General features: G+C 40.7%; 2 protein-coding genes across 2 annotated transcripts in view; both read right to left on the reverse strand.

Moving 5' to 3' along the window:
* The window catches only part of ror1 (receptor tyrosine kinase-like orphan receptor 1), a 121,045-nt gene extending 118,181 nt beyond the window's left edge, over window positions 1-2,864 (reverse strand). The window contains exon 1 of the mRNA XM_034147768.1: window positions 2,528-2,864. Within this exon, the coding sequence (XP_034003659.1) occupies window positions 2,528-2,633 (106 nt within the window). The 5' untranslated portion in view covers window positions 2,634-2,864. The remainder of the gene's footprint in view (window positions 1-2,527) is intronic.
* A 6,434-nt stretch (window positions 2,865-9,298) lies between these two features.
* On the reverse strand, window positions 9,299-19,211 carry pgm1 (phosphoglucomutase 1). The gene is made up of 11 exons (XM_034147562.1): window positions 18,860-19,211; window positions 16,858-17,020; window positions 16,525-16,668; window positions 15,078-15,203; window positions 14,605-14,795; window positions 13,839-13,993; window positions 13,607-13,722; window positions 13,361-13,496; window positions 12,782-12,965; window positions 11,963-12,097; window positions 9,299-9,990 (listed from the first exon to the last, which is right to left on the reverse strand). Exons 1-11 carry the CDS (start codon window positions 19,103-19,105, stop codon window positions 9,901-9,903), a joined length of 1,686 nt encoding a protein of 561 aa, XP_034003453.1. The 5' UTR covers window positions 19,106-19,211; the 3' UTR covers window positions 9,299-9,900.
* Between the last annotated feature and the right edge of the window lie 1,100 nt (window positions 19,212-20,311).

The raw sequence follows: 20,311 nt of genomic DNA on the forward strand, positions 1-20,311 counted from the left end.
TCCCTTAATAAGAGACTAAGAAAATACCAGAGGAAATATAACAGTACAGACCGACATCTCAGGAGCAGGCAGAGCAGGACAAGCTCTTACACACCGAGTCTGTAGCACCGAGGATTTTTTTCCAGGGGTGAAGTGCCTTTAGTGTCAACAGTGTGTTCTGTTGAAAACGGCAGCGAGGCAGTTCCACCCAACATGATTTATAGCCTCCCTGAGTGTTATTAAAAGGCTAAATGCAATTCTAAACAGTTTTCACATAGTCTCTGCCCTGCACAGGACCTTTTATGTTTAGAGGTGAATGTCCCGTGTTCAGAAACATTTACACAGTTTATATAGCTTGAAAACATTGCAGTCAATTTATTTTTATGAACATGTCACTGATTATTACTTTGAAGCTAAAGGGCAGGGGCTGAGAGATATAATGACTATTTAAGAAGATATGCCACATCCTAACTTGTGTTTCAGAGTTGGCACAGATACACTTTTTGTTAAATGTAATATTTGATTTGGACGGATTTTTGTGAGTTATTGTAGAAGATGCAGTTCTTCAGAATAAAAACCATGCATGCATATATATATATATATATATATATTGTTGGTTTATAATCCTTAGTCATGTCTGTCATGTAATGAAATTCCCTTGCTGTGGAGAGGGGAAGCCCCGATTGTTCCTGGAGATGTTGGTATTTTAACCACGCACAGAGACAGACCACTGACCTGTTGACTGGACACTCACAGAATGATCAATAAATGTGAGACCTGCAAATAAACGGCCGCGCCTTTTGGTTTCTTTTTTGTCACTCAAACTCAGTTGCTTTGACAAGAGATGGTACACGATCCCCTGGCCACTGATCACACGGTACTGCAATCTTCTCTTCACTTTGGAACCAGTTGAACCAGAGAATTATTCCTCTCTGACCCTTCCCTTCACAGCAAGTCCGAGGAGAAACAAGACTCCCAGTGTTATCATCTGCTTACATATCCCCGAGCTGCTTCTACTGCGGTAAATAGCAGGTCAAAATTGTGAGTGAGTGCAATGGAAGAATAAAGAGTTATAATGGGTGTCATTTTCTTGTCTATGATCGTTAAAGCTACAGTGAAGCTATGATTATCTGTAGAAAAAGTCTAAATCCTTATAGCGTGCAGCAACATAATCTCTAAGAGCTTTTCAATCGTTTTATGGTGTCCAGCATTAGGAGGACATTTCTTTTTCTACATGAAAAACAGTATTATCTGTATGAAATGTAGATGTAGATGTTGCCTTTCAGCTACGTGAGTTATTTCAACTATTCAGTCCATTTTCAGATATAAAGTAGGGGCCTTGAATCTCTTCTATTCCATATTCGATCATGAAACTCCATCTGAAGAAGGTATAGCTAAATCATCCAGTTAAGTAATGTGGATTAACATTCCTTCCTGCCTCAAGAAAAAAGAGGGGCAGGAAAAAATGAAGAAGGGATGGCCAGAGAAGGGTAGCAGTAAGCTTTACGCTCAGTGCTGCATATTCTGAACGCCACTTTTTTTTTTTTAAATAACAACCACAAGCATTTAGGGAGGACAGAGATAATCCAAACAAACCCCAATAAACATTGAGAGAGGGAATACATCATGATTCATTTCCCATCAGGGAGGGGGAGATTGTTTTATACACTATAAAAAGGCCAGAAAAAAATAATCGCACTCCACAAGCGGTTTCATAGACAATATAAATTGAATTCAAACTGAACCAAAAGCTGGTTACAGATAACATCAGATACGTTCTTTAACATGTTAATACCACACACTCAGTCGTCTGTTAAAGGCAGTGTAAATGTGGTTATTTACATATTTGAATTGGCCAAAAATGGTATAGCTTTATTGTTAACCAAAGAGGAAAAACCTGAATAATGACCAGGATTGTTTGGGTGAGAGGCAATTTGGACTGTTTCCACAGGCCTAGGTTTTCACAAGTTGTCTATGTATTCTCATTTTACTGCCTGAAACAGCCACTACTTAATCAATCCTCTATGTTTAAATCATGTTTGCCTTTAAATAAAATGTTATTCATCCCTTATCTATATATTCAGCTAAATCACTGAGGGGGTGGTTGGGCTCACAATAGCTATCCAGCTGACTCGTTAAGAGCCCCCCTATTGTCTGCCAATGGAGTCAGGTCTCTCCCCGTGCTGAGGCTTCAGAATGACAATAGGACGATCATCTAAAAACCAAAGATCATTTACATGAGAGTGGAGGCTCAATGATGGAAAACAGCTCTGCTTAATACAACAGGCAGAGGACATTAGTGGCATGATTTCAGGAGCGAATAACAAACAAAGCGGTGTTAGAAAATAAACCATGCTGCCCTTTATAAACACAATGACTTAAACTGACTTTAAAGTGCGTAAAAGCAACAATACAGCTATGGTAAAAGAGGAGCAATCTTCGTCAAGGTGGACATATGACATGGTTGAATGAATTGGCGCATGTTGGGATGAACCGCAGATTAAGTAAAGTCAGCAGAGAGAAAAGGGGAAATAAAGTAGAGACTCACCAGAGGCGCTCAGCTCCAGGACGCTCTGGAGCAGCAGGGCGACCCACAGCGCGCGGGCTGGACATCCCCGAGGACGCTGGCTCGCCGCTGCCCGAGTTGGATACATTCCTCCGGCTCTGTGTCAAACCTTTGCCCGCTTATCACATCCACTTCACTCTAATTGTTATTTTCGAGCCCCTCCAAAAAAATGTACGGTGCCTTGATAACTTATGCACTGTCTGCAGCAGATCTCTCAAAGCGCACCTCTCGGTAAAAAAATAAGAGCGTGTGGAAGAAAGTTGTCTCTCCTGGTTTCTGTCTCTCTCCTCCTCGCTGGAGCCCAGCACACTTTCCCCCTCTCTGACTCTCTCTTCAACTGAGCGCACTCCTTCCTGCAAACTGCTCTGGAGAGGCTGTGGCCGCACCATGGGTCGCACCAGCCACATGGCTCTGATTAGCCATGTGTCGCCACCCTGTGTTTACTATAGGAACTGCAAGAGGACAGGAAGAGGCATTTAAATGCAATTGTCTGACAATAAAGCGTCCTTTTAGGGAAACAAAAAGTGATGTTAAGATATAGTAATAGAACTAGTACTAAATGAATGCTTTATTTAATTGCTGTGAAACACTACAACATATTTCCAAAGTCAATAATGACATTTATCTCACCTACAGAGCAAGCCTGGAGAAGTCCTGAGAAAAATGGAAATGTGAACATTTACAATTCCCATTTGCACTTAAAGTCAGAACTAAACATGGTAAAGCAGCATTCAGTTATTATGCTCCAAATATCTGGAACAAACTCCCAGAAACCTGCAGGTCCGCTGCAACTCTTACTACTTTTAAATCCAGGCTGAAGACTTTTCTTTTTGCCGCTGCTTTTAATTGAACTATTCACATCTTAAACTGCACTGTAACTTTTAACTTTTATCCATGTATTTTTTCTTTTAATGTTTATTTTATTATCTTTTCTTTTTAATGACTGATTTTAAATGCCATTTTTAAAATGTCTTCCATTTTTGTAAAGCACTTTGAATTACCTTGTGTTGAAAGGTGCTATATAAATAAACTTGCCTTGCCTTGCCTTGCCTTAAAGGTTGTGTGATAGAATTGAAAGTGTCAGAATATACACTCAATAACATTATGGTGCAATTGTTTTGCCAAATATTGTTTCTGGATAATGGTCAATAATTCACTTTTAATTTGTTTCCAATGGGGACTTAGCAATGTGCAACTGTTCACAGCAATATTTAACCACAAACACTTGAAATGGTTTAAAGACAAAAAGTAATGCAGACTAAATAAAAATGACAGCACATTTTATAAAAGATAGATGAGCACAAAGCACAAAAAAGGATGGAAACAAACTTAAGACTTAGTTATGAAGTTAATATTGAATCTTGAGGTATGTTATTGACACGATGACAAACTCAGGTAGTGTATCTTTGGATGAATGAATAGTACTATGTAAACCACAGAATGCTTCTCAGTCCCCTGCAGGCTGAGGGGCTCTAACGTCTAAACGACCACTTTTGTTCAGGCTGTCTCTGGCACACATGATTTACAAGGACCAGTATTTACAAGGAGGAAAATATTCTCCAATAAGAAAATCTGTAAAATATACTAATAATGAATCAAGAGAATGTGAAAGGTGAATTCAGCCTTATATGCTTCTTTATGCTCATTTACTTCAGATAATATTCCACAGGCAGTAAATAATTGTACGGGTCAGAAAATGATCAGATTTTTCCACATAGTATCTAATTTGTTTAGTAAAAGCATCTCATGTCATTGGGTTGAACATATATGCTGCTATATGTGACAACAGCTCACCTGAGCATATGAAAATAGGCCTGTCTTCAACTACACACATTCTCATTTGACTAAAATACAGACAGATAGACAGATTAATAAAGAAAAGCCAGCGTGTGTAAAGAAGTCTCTTGTGCCTTCTTCAGAAATGTTAACTTCAACACATCACATTCACCAACCTTCATACAATTATTAATTCCAGAGCCTTACATTATTATAAACCCACTTCACCTTCTCCTCTAACTCCACACCTTGTTTCATTTTACTCTGCTCCCTTCTGGATTTTGACACATACTTTGTCTCTGCATGTGTGTCTGCACACACAGAGCGCTTTGACAGATTAATACCGGGGCAGGAAAAGAATGGTAGCAATTTAGCATCTCCGGTTCTGCTATACTGTGACCTACCCCTGCTCATTAGAGGGAAATATCATCCTCTCTGGAGTGTGTTTCGATTTAACTGTTACAGAGAACATGTATGAATAATGCTTTAAGACTGGATTATTTTCGATTGAAGATCTGAGAGGGTGTAGCGGGCTGCTCACAAGCGTCAGGGCTTCACCTCTAAAATCCCTTGTCAGGCCCAGGGGTCCAGGACAGGGTCTCCCTCCTTAGGACTCATAATCAAAACCGTCCTTCCCCTCCTCTCCTCAGTCATCTCTGGAGATACAGGCTGCTAACCAGAGTTTAGAGATAATACTGCACAAGCTTCCTGTAAACCCTGAGATAGGATAAGGGTGTGTTTTAGTGTGTGTTGCAGGGAGTATAAACCTATTTGTTTTAATTAATAGGCTTCTGTGTATGGTCAATACTTCCTGTATTCCTGTATACTGTAAGACAACACTTATTCACAGCATGCCTGGTCCACCATAGGTGGATGAGGAAATTAAGAATATAGCAATTATGAGAGTTCATAAGCAGTAGTTTGCCACATCTGCCAAAACTCTGATCCAAACCAGGGCTGTGTTCAATTCAAGCACTTCCACATTTGAGTAGAAACTGCAGCTCATTTGCTAATGATGATTAAGGGTTCAGACTCCCTTTAGTGGGTTGGACATAACAATTATTTCATGCCAAAGGGCGGGATTTGGGATAAGTGTATAATTGTTCCTGATTTAATTGAATTGTGAGTGAAAATGGACCTAACAGTGAATATGCACTCTGTAGCTCTTACTTCTTAAAACTTCAGTCTGCAACTTGAAGGACTTTGAGTGGAATGAGAGCATACTGCTAGTGATCCAAGATTCTTTTGGACCGCAGAAAAAAATAGGCATACCTAAAGTGTGTGCGTGTGAGATTGCATGTGCGGGCGTGACATGGCAATCATTTCACATACAATTTCAATTAACACAACAAAGAGCTATTGTGCTTCAGTGATATCACGCGCAGAGATAATATAAACAAAGCAACTCTGTAACTGTCAAACCAATTGAAATTGGGCTTCACTGATTGCAGTTTGGAGAAACGTGTAAGGTGATGTTCCTCACATGTCAGTTGTGATTCTTACAGAGGAACCCTTTTTAACCTGTTTAAGCAGCCACATGAATTTAACCTACGCTGTGTTTAGGTTGTGATAGATACCTCCGAGAAGTGGGGGTTTTCAGAGGGGGAAAGACCTCACCACTGGGCCGATCAAGTAGAGAAATTATTTCTGACACTGGCCTATTTTCCCTCCTTGATGTCTATCAACTTCATTTTGCCAAAGTAGGATATGATTATTAAAATTGCAACCATGCATGGTGAAAGTAATCTAACCTTCATGGTGGAGCGGATTAGGGTTCTGAAGGTCTGTTTGAAGAGCAGATCCCTAAGGGTTTCTTCAGTGGCCCCAGCACATGGACAGGGAGGCCCTTTGTTACATAGTTGGCACTGATGTCAATACAATTAAATCAAAGGATGAGGGTGGTGGTGGCTTCCCTGCCATCATTTCCATGTTTCTCCAAAACCTTCCCTGTATCGGTTTTCCTTCACATCCTCAGATGACTCTAATAATTTGTGCTTAAATCAGATTTTCCTTACCATGGTCTGATAATGTGCTAGCATTTTGCGCATTCTTCAATCAGCGGATAACTCAAGACAGTTTCCGTCCTTGGTTAGACATCATTTAATGGCTGACAGACAATATTGGCCTCTCTTCATCCTTTGAATCCCCCTTTTAAACCCCCATTGCAGTCAAATCAGAGATTATCTGTACATATTGCATTTTTATGGGCTTACCTTTCGAATGTCTGTTGCACTATTCCCAATGGGGCCTTTTGGAACATACTGCAGTCAGTGCTGATATACAATAAATGAAGAATGGAGGGACCATTTCCAGCCCAATACTTTAGTTTCCCTGGGAAAGGGAAATCTTACACTCATTACAGATACAGTTTAACAGGACAATAAACACTTCAAAAGCATCACATTTCCAATCCTTTCATTTAAACTTTTCAAGAAAATAGGTAATTGTATACACTGAGGCAACTTTACTGTATATTCTCCAATTATTTCTGGCGCCTCCAGATATATCTGAAGTATTGTGCAGCAGAACAATAATTGCTTGAAGTCAAACACGTGTGTACTAGATTTTACTTCCTTTGTTTGTATTTTTAGTGCAGCACATATGGAAAGAAGATGAATAGGCGTCGAGAGAGTAGATTTTTGTTTTTTAAAATGAAATCAGGTTTCAAGAGAAAAAACGAATTGCACTGTTGCCTAAGTATTCAATGAATAGATTATACCACGTAGAGTTTTAATGGTTCAAAATCCGGTTTCTTCTTGATCTCAAATCCTAGATCAAAAAGGTTTCTATGGAGTGGTGTGTGGACACAAGCCAGCCACTACTCCCCACTGCTCGGTCCAACTGTGTGGTCAGAAATGTTCACAGTCATCTCATCCTGTTGCTGAAGACTTTTTATGGCCTCACACTTCATCCTGGACACTTCTTCAGCTCCAGAAACTGAACATTGAGTGATAAGATGGTGGTGACTCATGTGGAGCCTCTGTATCTATTGATGCCAGGTTTATTTTAATAAGGGCTGTTGTCTGAGACTTCAACTTCACACACCCTGTCATAGCTTCTTTACATCATTTTGATAACGCCAGTTTGAGTTCTCATTTTTTCTAGCTCCGATATATCATTTATAAATATTTTCTTTGCACATGGAGAGTGCAAAAACATTTGCAGTTATGTCGTTTCAAATGAGTGACATACGGGCCTAATTTCTGATTCTTTTTGGGATGACTCACAAAATGTGTAGCTTCAGTTTCAGGGACATACATCATATCTTCTTAAAAATATTATTTTAGTCTTGCTCACATAGTGTACAATCCCCATTGGCATCATTCTTATGGCCATTTAAGTTATTCCACAATGATATTAAATGGGCATTGAATTATAAGTTATGGAAGAGACTGACAAGGAATTATTAAACCTGACATTAAATGGGGGCATAAGCGAATTGAATGCAGGACAAGATGACTACAAGAACCAAAGAAGTAAACTCTGATTGCAGTGCAGAGACACCATAGCCTATGACCATCTTGGTCCACTGCGTTGCCCCTCTTCCTGCAGGGGAGCAATGAACAGGCCGCTCTAAAAACACAAGGCGGCTCCATGCCAGCTCCAGAGAAAGCCATTTGGACATCTAATAGCTGTGGTCCAGGCCAGTTTAATGTAAGCCTTTTGTGATTACCTGATGTAATGACAGCCAATCCAAATACAGCCTGCAAGCCATTACGAGCCAAGCAAGGGGAACACATTATGTACTGCAGGATTGCACTGTGTCAGCCTGACAGGGTCTGAACAGTGCAACATGAAAAAGTTTCCACCCGGTTAATGGGACTCCTAAGGGACTGGAGAGGAACTGTTTAGGGCATTTATACATCCCAAATGCCACAGATATCGCTTTGAAGGCTGGCTATAAGCCCTCAAAGCCTAATCCTTGATCTTAATGTAAACACAGATCAAACATGGGAAATGTTCATTCAGATTTAGCTCATAAAAGCAGAGAATGCTATTTAAAATATGTATCTAGTAACAATTTCTGTCATTGAAATCACAGGAAATGTAACTTCGTCATACTTTAGAGATTTGTTAGAAGATACAACATGAATGGTCGATTAGTTCCAGCTCAGGGTTTTACCATATGTTTGGGGGGTATTAGTGCAAACAGGTAGAACTGATTGTTGGTCAGTGTGAATGACACCAACATGCATGGCCGAAATTGGCGGAAAATGTGCCATCTGTGATTGAGGCCAATTTTCCCTTTCGTGGGAAAGAAACGTCAGTCGGCCCGTGCTGTGCGTGGGTGCACCTGATTTCCCACCCTCACTACTATTAACTAAATTGTAGCCAATTTACGTCAAGATAAGGGAGTTTTGTGAGGAAAAAGTTGACACCAATACAGTAACTGTTGGGACTTATACATGACTCACTTATATCCCTTGTGATAAACTACATTTGACAAAAATTCATAAAAAATCAAATTCTGTGAACTCTATGTCTAGATATATCCTGTGGGACCTCCTTAATTCAGCATTACAGTCTCATTACACAAGAAGACTTGAGAGGGAGGGAGACAATTCATCAGGTGATGCTACTCTGCTTCCCTCAGGAATGTGTTTGGAGAGGCGTTCACTTTTAGGAAGCACTTTATTCTCCTGGAGGCTTGTCCTATACGACGTGGCTCACTACCGCAGGATCTTTGCGTTTATCTAGAATAATTTCCCAGCTGGAAATAAAGTATCATTAATATCACCCCACAGACACTGAATGCTCAGCTACATAAACCCAGGTCTGCTAAAGCAATTACAGCTGGCCCCAAAACGTAGTCAAGCAACAGCTGGTTTCTTGAAGGGAAGGTACAGTAGAAAATCTATAAATAATTGTGTGTGCCCATGACAGACAGACACATACGTATTAACTTGGTTTAACAAAATATTGAGCAACCAGAAATGAAAAAAGACAAACAAAAGAAACTGATTCAAAACCACAGTGTGTCTTTTATGTATTTTATTAATGGTGGATGTGTTAGTTTTCAAGGCTTTAGGATACGGTCATGGTTCAGGTTGAGAGGATGTTTTGATGGTTTTGGAGAACACAGGGACAGGAAGGTACAAGGTCAATAAGGGGACTGGGGGTGAGGTTGCTCACAATTGCTGATAATCTTTTTGCCAGTTTGGCAGTGTTTCCATTTAATGATATGGTTCAGGAACAGATCTGGACAATAAAATGATCAAACACGGTTCCAGAAATGACATGAGGCACACTCCATTCACATATTTCAGTCTACTTTTGAATCTTTAAATGTTGTTTTCCTTAAAATCACATTATTAAAGTATTAATGTGTGACAAACCAATGTCTGTCTGGCAGCACATATGACGTGTCAAGACAAATGATCTGACACTTCTCACTTATTTTAGGAAAACAGCACATACAGTTTAGTGCAAGTAAATCAAGAGCTCCTCGTGTGTTTTCCCTTTTTTGTTAAACTTTGTCATCCAGCTCTGTTTCTAAGAGGACCAGGAAGCCAAGACAGCATTCAAGGGCAGCTTCACCCCCGAGAGAGCAGAGGTATCCTGTTGCTGTGGCAGAGGAATCATGTGATCACAGTGGGGGCAGCGCGTCCAGTCTTCTCTTGGAGCTGAGAGACCTTCAGGGCGATGTCAACCAGGGGAGCCAGCATCACCTGCACAAAGAGCGAGCGAGCGAGCGAACACACACACACACACACACACACACACACACACACACACACACACACACACACACACACACACACACACACACACACACACACACACACACACACACACACACACACACACACACACACACACACACACACACACACACACACACACACACACACACACACACACACACACACACACACACACACACACACACACACACACACACACACACACACACACACACACACACACACACACACACACACACACACACACACACACACACACACACACACACACACACACACACACACACACACACACACACACACACACACACACACACACACACACACACACACACACACACACACACACACACACACACACACACACACACACACACACACACACACACACACACACACACACACACACACACACACACACACACACACACACACACACTTTATATTGTTGCAATTTAAAGTACCGTTCAAATTTGTATGGAATACACTAATTCACAAATGATAAAGCTCTCATGTTTGTATGCTAAATATGAAGCAAGTGCCAGCAACTAGTTAGCTTAGCATAAAGACTAGACTGGGGAAAATAGCTACTCTAGGCCTTCAGAGATAACAAAATCTCACCTATCAACACATTTTGAATTGACATAATCTTGTGAGTGTGATCCGTACAAGAAGCGTAAAATAATCTATTTTTCGGGCACACTAAGTTCCAGATGGACGGAGACACTGCAACGTTGCTTTACTTGTAGAAGAAATAGTCAAGCAGTTAACCCCCCAGTACACCCCAATATGACTTTATAACACTTTAACATAGCATTTGTACAGATTGCCCAACAAAACAGTAGCTTTTGAGGTGATGGGTGGCGAACTTTGATGCCTTTTACACAGAGCCAGGCTAACTTTTTCCTCTAGTCCTAATGCATAACTAAGTAAATTGCTAGTGGCTGTAGTTTCAAATGCACCATGAGAGTTGAAGATTGCCAAAGTACTTCTCATTAAACTGCTTTATATAAATGATGCAACCAAGAGCTCGTCATGCATTTCCTTTGAGCTGGCTGCTTAAATGAATATTACACTTTGAGCACAAATGTCATCTATCAACGCCCAATATGATTTCCGGCAGAATAAAATAATTTTCTGATAGCTATTTTCTACTTTGAGAGAGTTTTCACAAGTAGTAACAAGCAGAATACTTTGGATCCAGAAAAAAACTGCTTTTAGGAGACATGTGATAAGTTGTAGTAATATGCTTCCTCTTTCCTTCCAAACCGGCTTGTATCTCAAGTCATCCGTCTTGGTGTGTAAATCAAACCCATTCAGCCAACTGAACCGTGATTCCGCTGGCCTTTAATCTGTCAAGTTTCTGAAGCAATATGTTTCTGTTTCATCTGTTTGCTTGTGGTGTTTACACACTGGAGAGGATAAAGGGCTCTTTCATTTTGACTTTTTCTTGATTTCTTGTTCTCCATCCCCTCCCTGTCCTCACTAGTCAAAACGACTTTATGAAGTGTCTAGTTGGAGCTCATACACTTTATGTTTCCCTTGTGCTATGTTATCCTCTCATCCTTGGGGCCCTGATAAGCTGCCACAACTCAAGACTTTGCCAAACATCTCCACCATCATCTCATATGTTGCATAAAGGATCTGGAAATCATTTCTGGGGGGGCTCCACCCAAAATAAGCTGGCTGCTCTGCAGTTTGCAGATCATTCTGACTGGCCTGAAGGGTGCTGGAGCCCTTGTGAGTTAACATGTGACCGCTGTAACCTAGCTGGGGTGCCAAACTATATGAATATCCTTTCTTCTCTCTTTTTTTCCCCCTGTGATTTTTCATTTGTTCAAATATTTAATGTTTATTTTTCATCCGATTACTTTATTATCTAATCTCTTTCTCTCTCTGGTTCTAGCTGTCTGGAAAGACTCCTTATTGTCCTGACCTGGGGGTCCTGGTAAATCTTCTGGAGGTCTTTCTCATAGCTGTCTATGTAGAGCCTGATGGTTGCTCCCGCGCTGCCTGTACCGCTGAGACGGAAAATAATCCTAGAACCGTCAGAGAAGATGATCCTCAGGCCCTGATGGAGTGAGAGGGAGGCAGATAAAGACAGGGAAGAGGTTATGATTCATGAACATGCACAGCAGCTGAAAAACATGTCGAGTTAGAAAGGATGGGGTGCGATAAAACAGCTTCCTGTCTGTCAAATAATTTATTTCAAAATACTAATGTTGGTTCATAAAGCACTGAATGGTTCAGTGCCAAAATAACATTTATTTACTTCTGCTACATTATTAAACATCCAGATATCTCAGGTGAGAGGTTTGCTTTCTATCCTGAGTAAGATCTAAACATGGAGAAGCAGTGTTCAGTTGTTATGCTGCATATATTTACAACAAACTAAAACTAAAAACTATTTTGAATGAAGGCTGAAGACTTTTCGGTTTGCCACTGCCTTTTAATAAATCTAATAATTATTAAGTTACCACAGTGCAATGTCTCTTGTATAGTATTTATCACCTGTTGGCTTTAAATTGTATTACTTACTTTACTTTAAATTGCCTTTACTTTAAATCGCCTTGCTGCATGTTGGTAGACATTCCTTGGCCATAATATGTTCTATACGACTTCATTACACATTCAGTCAATTTTAAAATGAGATTGATACAGTTAAAATACTTATATATAAAGTAAACTATGAATAATTGCTTGATAACTTTTTGATTGGTTATAGATGTGTGTTCCCCGTCTTGCAGCCTCTCACCTGGTTTTTGGACACACTTCCGTCCACAGGGTCTGTGTAGGCAAAGTTGTCAGAGAGAGCCACATCGTAAGTCTTATCACCCGATGAGAACTTCTTTCCTACGAAGGATGGGTCGAACATTGCTGTCTCCAGACCCGTGATCATCTTGTTGGCAGCATCAGAGTCGACCTCCTCATAGTCGTACCTGGACATGAAGTCATAATCTGGTGTTTAACTCGTATCTGAAAACGACTTTGCCTTGGTTTTGCAGTAAATAAAATGATGGGTTTAAGAGTATCCGCAAGTTTTTATTTTATATTATTTTCTTTAATAATAAAATTGTTAAAAAGAGACAAGAAAAAACTGAAAAAGAGAATCTTAAGACCACTTTATTATGAATTGGCTGTTTCTGGGCTTTTGAGTGCTGCAGTTCTCTAATTCACCAACAGAAGGTGCCAGATAATCATTTAAGAAACCTACATCAGTTGTTTCCACAGTATGAGTTCTTACAACTGCTCAACAATAATTCAAATCAAAAACAATACTGAAAAACCCAAGCTCACAATTTTGTAATCTATTCAAAACGGAATCATTACTGACCTGGTGAAGAAGTTCCTGCCAAACTTCTGCCAGTGATCTTTCATGATATCTTCCACGCTCTGTTTCCTGGTGGCTAAGATTGACAACCATGCGAGCACGGCCCATAAGCCGTCCTTCTCACGGATGTGATCTGAGCCTGGTCGGTTAGCAGAGGGAGAGAAGAGGGGGTGAGCGATTGAGTGAACGAGGGGTGCTCCTTTCATTTCCTGGAGTTCTGGGTACATAAATCTGATAACATTCACTCACCTGTGCCGAAGCTCTCCTCTCCACATAGTGAAAGTTTTCCGGCATCCATCAGATTACCGAAGAACTTCCAGCCAGTTGGAGTCTCGTACAGCTGCATCTGGAGAGCCTTAGCCACACTGGAACACACAATAAACCACACTAGAAAAAAATGATCTGGAACTGATCTGGAACAGCAGCACTTTACCATAGAAGGAAAACTTAAGATTGGCTGTTGCGTTGTGTTTTTTTTTACTTGTCAAGGGCTCCACTAGTGGGCATGCTGCGGGCCAGTCCTTTGACACCAGTCTTCTGGAAGTAAGGGATGCTGGTAGTATTGGCAGCGATGACAGCCACGGAGTCTGAAGGGTTCACGAAAAAGCCATGTTTTCCCAGAACCATGTTACGGTCCTGGAAATAGAGACACAAGTTAAAACAAAAAGGGATCAACAGTCATACAAATCTGACAGGATTTCTGACATTTAGCAGTTAGTTGCATGGACAGTTGGATCCTGGAAGTTGGACGACAACCCATCTGAAGCTTTCTTGGGATTATATTTAATCCCTATTGATAATGTTTTACACCTGATTCCATGTAGAGGTTATTTGTGACACTCAAAAAGGTATCTCAATAACCGAAATAAAAATGTCATACGAACATTTTTCTTACATCTCATTATGAGTTTCAAAGGCAGGAGAAGGATGAATAGTTGACCGTGTATGGCATAATGATTTCAGCATTTTTTGTCAGATGGAGAGCTGATAAAAAACTGCTAAAAAAACTAACATTTACTGTCCTAATAAAGTGTTGTGCCAAAGTTAAAATGAGTTTGATTCAATCCCTCATTCCAGGGCCCATTATTTTGGACTTTCTATTAAAAACTTAAAAGACCAGAATGTATTTAACTTTATGAGTACTGACATCATAGATTCCAATCCACTTCAATAATCTCAGAATTCTGCTCTCACCTCTCCCCAATAAAATGTTATTAAACTGATGCAAAATAAAAAAATTGTCATACACCATCACCATCAAAGGCTGCGCCCAAATCATATTCTCCTCCTTTCATGGCGTTGACCAGTTCGGAAGCGTATGTCAGGTTGGGGTCAGGGTGGTGGCCTCCAAAGTCCTCCTTGGGCACACAGTTAACTGCTGAGCTAGCAGGAGAACCCAGCTCGTCACAGACTATCTTCTTCACATAAGGACCAACCACTAGAAAGAGAGACAGAGTTATTTAACTAGACCCATACTCTTGGCTAAAAATACACACACTCCTCTACAAAATTGGTTGTGCCTAAACAATAGACAACAACTGTAACTGTGTTTGTTTTAATGGATTTGTGCTATTTCTTAATAAGTACCTCCTGAGAATATGTAATTTATTTTAATGTATAAACCCAGAATCCATCGTTTGAATTTTGGCCCAAAACCAGTCTTTGCAATCTCTTTTTGGCCTCTGACAAAAGTTTGAATGTGTGCTGTGCGGTTTCCTACCTCCGTGCATAGCATCCAGGCGGAGATGAATGTGATTGGCTCCAGACAGAAGCTCCTTTAGTGCAGCAAAGTCAAAGATGTCCCTTAGCATCTCAGCATAGGCTTCCACCGAGTCCACTATCTCCACTGAAACAAATAAAGAGGAAACAGAGCACAAATTAGGGTTAAGATAGCAGCAGATGTCAAGATAAAGACTTTGGCAGGCTAGGTAACTTTCCTCATAACCATGACGGATGTTTTGTTAGATTTCACAACAGACCAACTTCATTCAATCATTATGAAGATTACCATATTATGTTTAAGAGTTGTGAAGATGCTGTCTGAAAACGAAACAAAACAACATTTGCCACATCGAAGGTCGCTATTAATGTTCAACGTTGACAGCAAGAACATGAATTAAAGGACACCTATCATGCTATATTTAAATGATATATTGTAGGGCCATACCTATATAAGGTATATTTATACGTTTCTGTTTTCAAAATACCAAACAGATCATGCATTTTAGCCATGCCTCATTTCGCTCTATGTGCTGTTTGCTGTCTACGGGGCTGATTCTGTGAGTTGCAGCTGACCACGCCCCCCTGCAGGAGAGGGGAGCCGTGCTCTGATCAAGTCAAGAGGGGGAGAAAAAAAGATCTCCGTCCTCCGTGTTTTATTATATTATTATAGGCCTATAGAGTCGTTATTCATTTGTTTTAAAGCTCAATAAATAACAAAGAAGACCTTTGACCGGCACTTTTCTAATTTTGTCCGGAAGATTTCAACTTTAACGGACATCTTGACCGGCGAAAGAAACTGAAACTCTGCCGCACGGTCCCCTCGTTCCTTGGAAGAGGCGGAGAGGTGGGTGTTTGTCATCTGCTGGTGGACTAACCGGAGAGAATTACAGTGCTTGCCTCGACGGGGAGGGATTGCATTAAATTAAAGCAGCGGGAGCAAACGCTTGCCTCGGGGAGGGAGAAAAAAAGCCACAGCGGAGAATAAACAGAAGGGTAACCATGGTAACTATGGGCGGGAAGTCTTCTTCGCTGCTTTTGTGGCAGACTACAGCGCCACTTACAGGCCTGGCATATGTACTACAGCGTCTCCAGCGCTTTCGAGCGGCAATGGCCGGCCGTGGCCCAACCCCACATTCCCCTGATAGGTGGAGAGTTGGCCCAATAGCCGTAGCGCCACCGTCCTGACGTCAGGACAGTGTTCAAATCTGGATCAGTTTTTATCAGATCCGTTGCAGCCCCTTTTTTAGAGATTTGGGTATGGAGGAAAATAGAGAGGGTTGTGTTTTCTGACACTTGGTGAGTTCCCTGGAACACCGGGGACACATATTCATGTATAAAAGACGTACAAAAGTGCATTTTGCATGATAGGTCCCCTTTAACTATTAAATAAATAGATAAATAATTGTTCATGTGAGATAAGGACTGTGCCCTTGATGTCATTTTACCTGTGAAGGGCTTGAAAGTGTCCACTTCAAAAGACTGTTTGCCGATCTTGGAAATATCCACTTTCAGCTCTGGGCAGATGTGATACTCCTGCAGGGTTTTGCTGATCTCATATATTTTGTTTGTGATGCCCTCTGGAGCAGGTCCTGGGGTCAAAGTAAAAAGCTGGTTAGAAATGATGAACCGACTAATATACTGTGGTGAAAAAAAACTAAAAGACTCCATGCATTTCTCCTCAATGCTTGTAATGCAACATAGTAGGCAGAGGATCCTTAGGTGTGTAAATACATGTGATAACTAAATGTTATACGCTGCACAATGCAGTCTCCACTCACCTCCACTGGAGATGTTGTACTTGATGCCAAAGTCTCCATTTGGGCCTCCTGGGTTGTGACTGGCTGTGAGGATAATACCCCCCACTGCCTTCACCTTGCGGATCACACAGGAGACTGCTGGAGTGGACATGATGCCATCCTGACCGATAACCAGATGGCCAATCTGCAGAAAGTAATACAAAATACAGGGACACACAGATTATACACACATGTATACACAAACAGGTGAGAACCAGGAAAGCAATGGCTAAATTGTAGGGTTATTGATCTGAGCGTCTCCCTTTTTGTTTCAGTTTTGGGTATGCAAGGGTCTTATTCCTTGTATATCATGCAAGCTATAATAGACATACTTACACAATAAGCTGTTAAGCTTTAATAATGATGTCATTGCAATCACTGTCAAAATCCTTTTAAATGATACCATTATGCCACATTGATTAATTAATCAATCCTCACTCAAATGATCTATGTAGCTACTACTTAACTCTAGGGCAAATAGTAGAAAGGCCAAACTACGGTTACATAATAAGAGAATAAGTATATCTTGTATATGATTATTTAAAAAAAATTGTAAATATCTCAGTCAAGGAATCCCTATTTAAACATACAAAGGCTTGCTTTGTGTAAACATTTGAAACAGAAGTGCTCCTGTCTGTGCACCTTTGGCAATCAGTTTCTCCACTGCCTCATTTTCTAACATCAACCACTTGTGGAGAAATATCAGACCACTTCATGCAACTTCAACCTACTGGCCTCAGTGACAAACATTGCATTTACTAATCCTCTCTTTGCATTAGCTGCACAAGAGAGGGGCCATCTCAAGAGAGAGGGTCACAGATTCAGCCTGAAAAGCAAACACGTCTTGTAAAAATATAACAAGGCATCCTTATGCTTGCAATAATATGTACTACACTTTGGATAAAGGAATAGGACGGTAACAATGCAAACATCTTAAATAAAACCCAAACGTACTCGATGTACTTTATTCCCATCTGTGCTATATAGGTTTGCAGGGCAACGTGACTGTCTGCACGTTTCAAATGACGCCCCCTCTTGGCTAAAATCGTTCCAGTAACATAATCAGAGTGAAGGCAGACAGTGGCATCTCTGCACAGCTCCTTATGAAACAACACAACGTAAGGCCATGCTTCATTTTGAAACAACAATCAAACATGCTGTTGCTCATTCATTTTGCAAGTCATGTTGCAATGCTTTATGCAAAAGCAAAGAGGTGGCCGTCAAGAGTCAGTAACCTTATATAGCATCAAATGTCAAAGGTAATAATAGTTTGATATTTAAGTGGCTTCCTTCATGCACTTTCTACAAAAGGTCAACACGGTCAGACTGGCATCGGAGCCAGTGCAGGAAAACACAGATGGGAGTTGATGACACCTGTTTTTCAAACTAGTGTCCATAGACTGGACCTCATGAGATGAGTATTTTGTCACATTATGGCAAAAAAGAAAAGAAAAAAACATGCAAATCTATGGTAGGTATGCCATCTATGCTGTGTTTATTTTTCAGGCCAAGGAGCTGGGTGATTTGCAAGATAATTCAACATTAGTTAGTTAGTTATTTATTTAGTTCACTGGAGGCCAGCTTATAACCCAACACTTGATCCCATAGCTACATCTTGAATTGTTGTAACGTTCCCTACCTCTGTGACCACATAACTGGAGTAACGTTATCTTACACCGACAATAACGATACATTGTATTATTGTATTGTATTGGTAATGTAGCTAACGCAAGCTAAAATAGCCAACAGCATACCACAGTTCAAGAATTTAGTTGAGTAAATAAAATAGGAGCTGTACTGAAGACTGGTACGGTTGCAACCTGTCAAGTTACTTTGACGTCCACTTGCTAGCTGCCCATAGCTTACATGCTAACTTATTCATTCGGGCTCTGTATGGCAGTAGGTGTTTTAGCTAACTTGGCATGCTAGCGTTGCACACACAGTAGGGGCAGCCAAGGTGAACAAAACTCATTCTCCTACTGACCCCGTTGGCAGCAGAAATCTGAACGATCAACTGAATCGCTTCTTTCATGAAAAACCTCCCATCTCCTCCCACCACCACAGTGGCAGCCTGGCGCTCGGCAGGCTCGATGACAGCGATAATGCTCTGGATGAAGTTTTCCGCATAGTGCTGGTTCTGCTGAAACACCGTCACCCTCTTCCTGAGGCCGCTCGTCCCGGGCTTCTGGTCCGTATACGGCTTGGTCTTCACTGTCGTTACTTTCACCATTGTTGACCCCCAGTTAGCACCTGTGGTCGCCCCGTGTGATCCGCAATATGTCCCGATGAGGAGGTGACTGCAGTGGCGGAGCAGCCACACGTACACACCGGGCAACTCCCCCCTCACAGACCCGCCTTCTCCGTTTAAAGGGCAAGCAGAGGCCATGCAGGATTTTCCAAACAACATGATGGCTGCACTGATAATTGTAGTTTACAGTAGTTTACAGTAGTTTTTAGCATACTTTGGTAATGTTATTAAAATATATAACATTCCTGAAGTATGGTTACCGGGCCTGGGATTATAGAGATATCAAGGTCATGTACCCTCTGTGACACCCCACCACATTATACAGACAATATTAGTTTCTGACATTTTGATATGCATTTTATTTCATCCATTCAGTTAGCTGTTTAACTTTGGTTTCAACAACATTACGTTTCTCAACATTAAGGTTGACATAGTGTTTAAAAAAATAGGGTTAAACATTCTGAAGAGAAATATTGAAACTTTTGCTTATGACATTAGGGACATTATGATTGGCCTAAAAGTGGAAAAAATGCAAACACATTGACCCTAAAAGTCATAGAATCAGTCTGTAAACTCCTTATGTGTAAGTGATGAACTGTAGAATTCCAGTTCTTCAAGGTTTCAAAATTCTAAATGCACACATACTAAAAAGACAGGACAATGTCCTCAATGGTAGCTGTGGCCTTCCTTTCCCAAAAAGATGCCCAAACTTCAAGACTTGTGTAAGCATACAGCATCTCTGCTGATGTGCCCCTGACAATCTACTTCGCTTTGTGATATTGCAATCTTAACCTTAATAAAGAAATGCCAGAGAAAAAAACAGCATTTTCCTGATGAAGGATGAATGCTTGAGTGGACTTTTGTACCTTAGAGTTCCCATGTACAGAAAGGTTGATGACTGAGGCATGTTTTGTAGAACTTTACACTAGCTAAGAAATCTGCAAAAAAGTCAAATGAATAATGAGTCAATACATTTGAAATGATTTAAAGGTACCCATACAATTTTGCAGGGAGAAATATATTATTATACAACACTCTATTTAAGTAAAAGGGTGAATTTCTCAGGACCTATATTGTGAAATAGTTTACTTCAGGTCACTGTTGTTTGCCTGTTGCCTCACTGTGTTTGATCATAAGCAGAACAAAGTTTATCGTCAGACCTGTCATCATGAACGGAGGGTGTGTGGA

This window comes from Trematomus bernacchii, unplaced genomic scaffold (genome assembly GCF_902827165.1).
Source record: "Trematomus bernacchii unplaced genomic scaffold, fTreBer1.1, whole genome shotgun sequence".
NCBI lineage: Eukaryota > Metazoa > Chordata > Actinopteri > Perciformes > Nototheniidae > Trematomus > Trematomus bernacchii.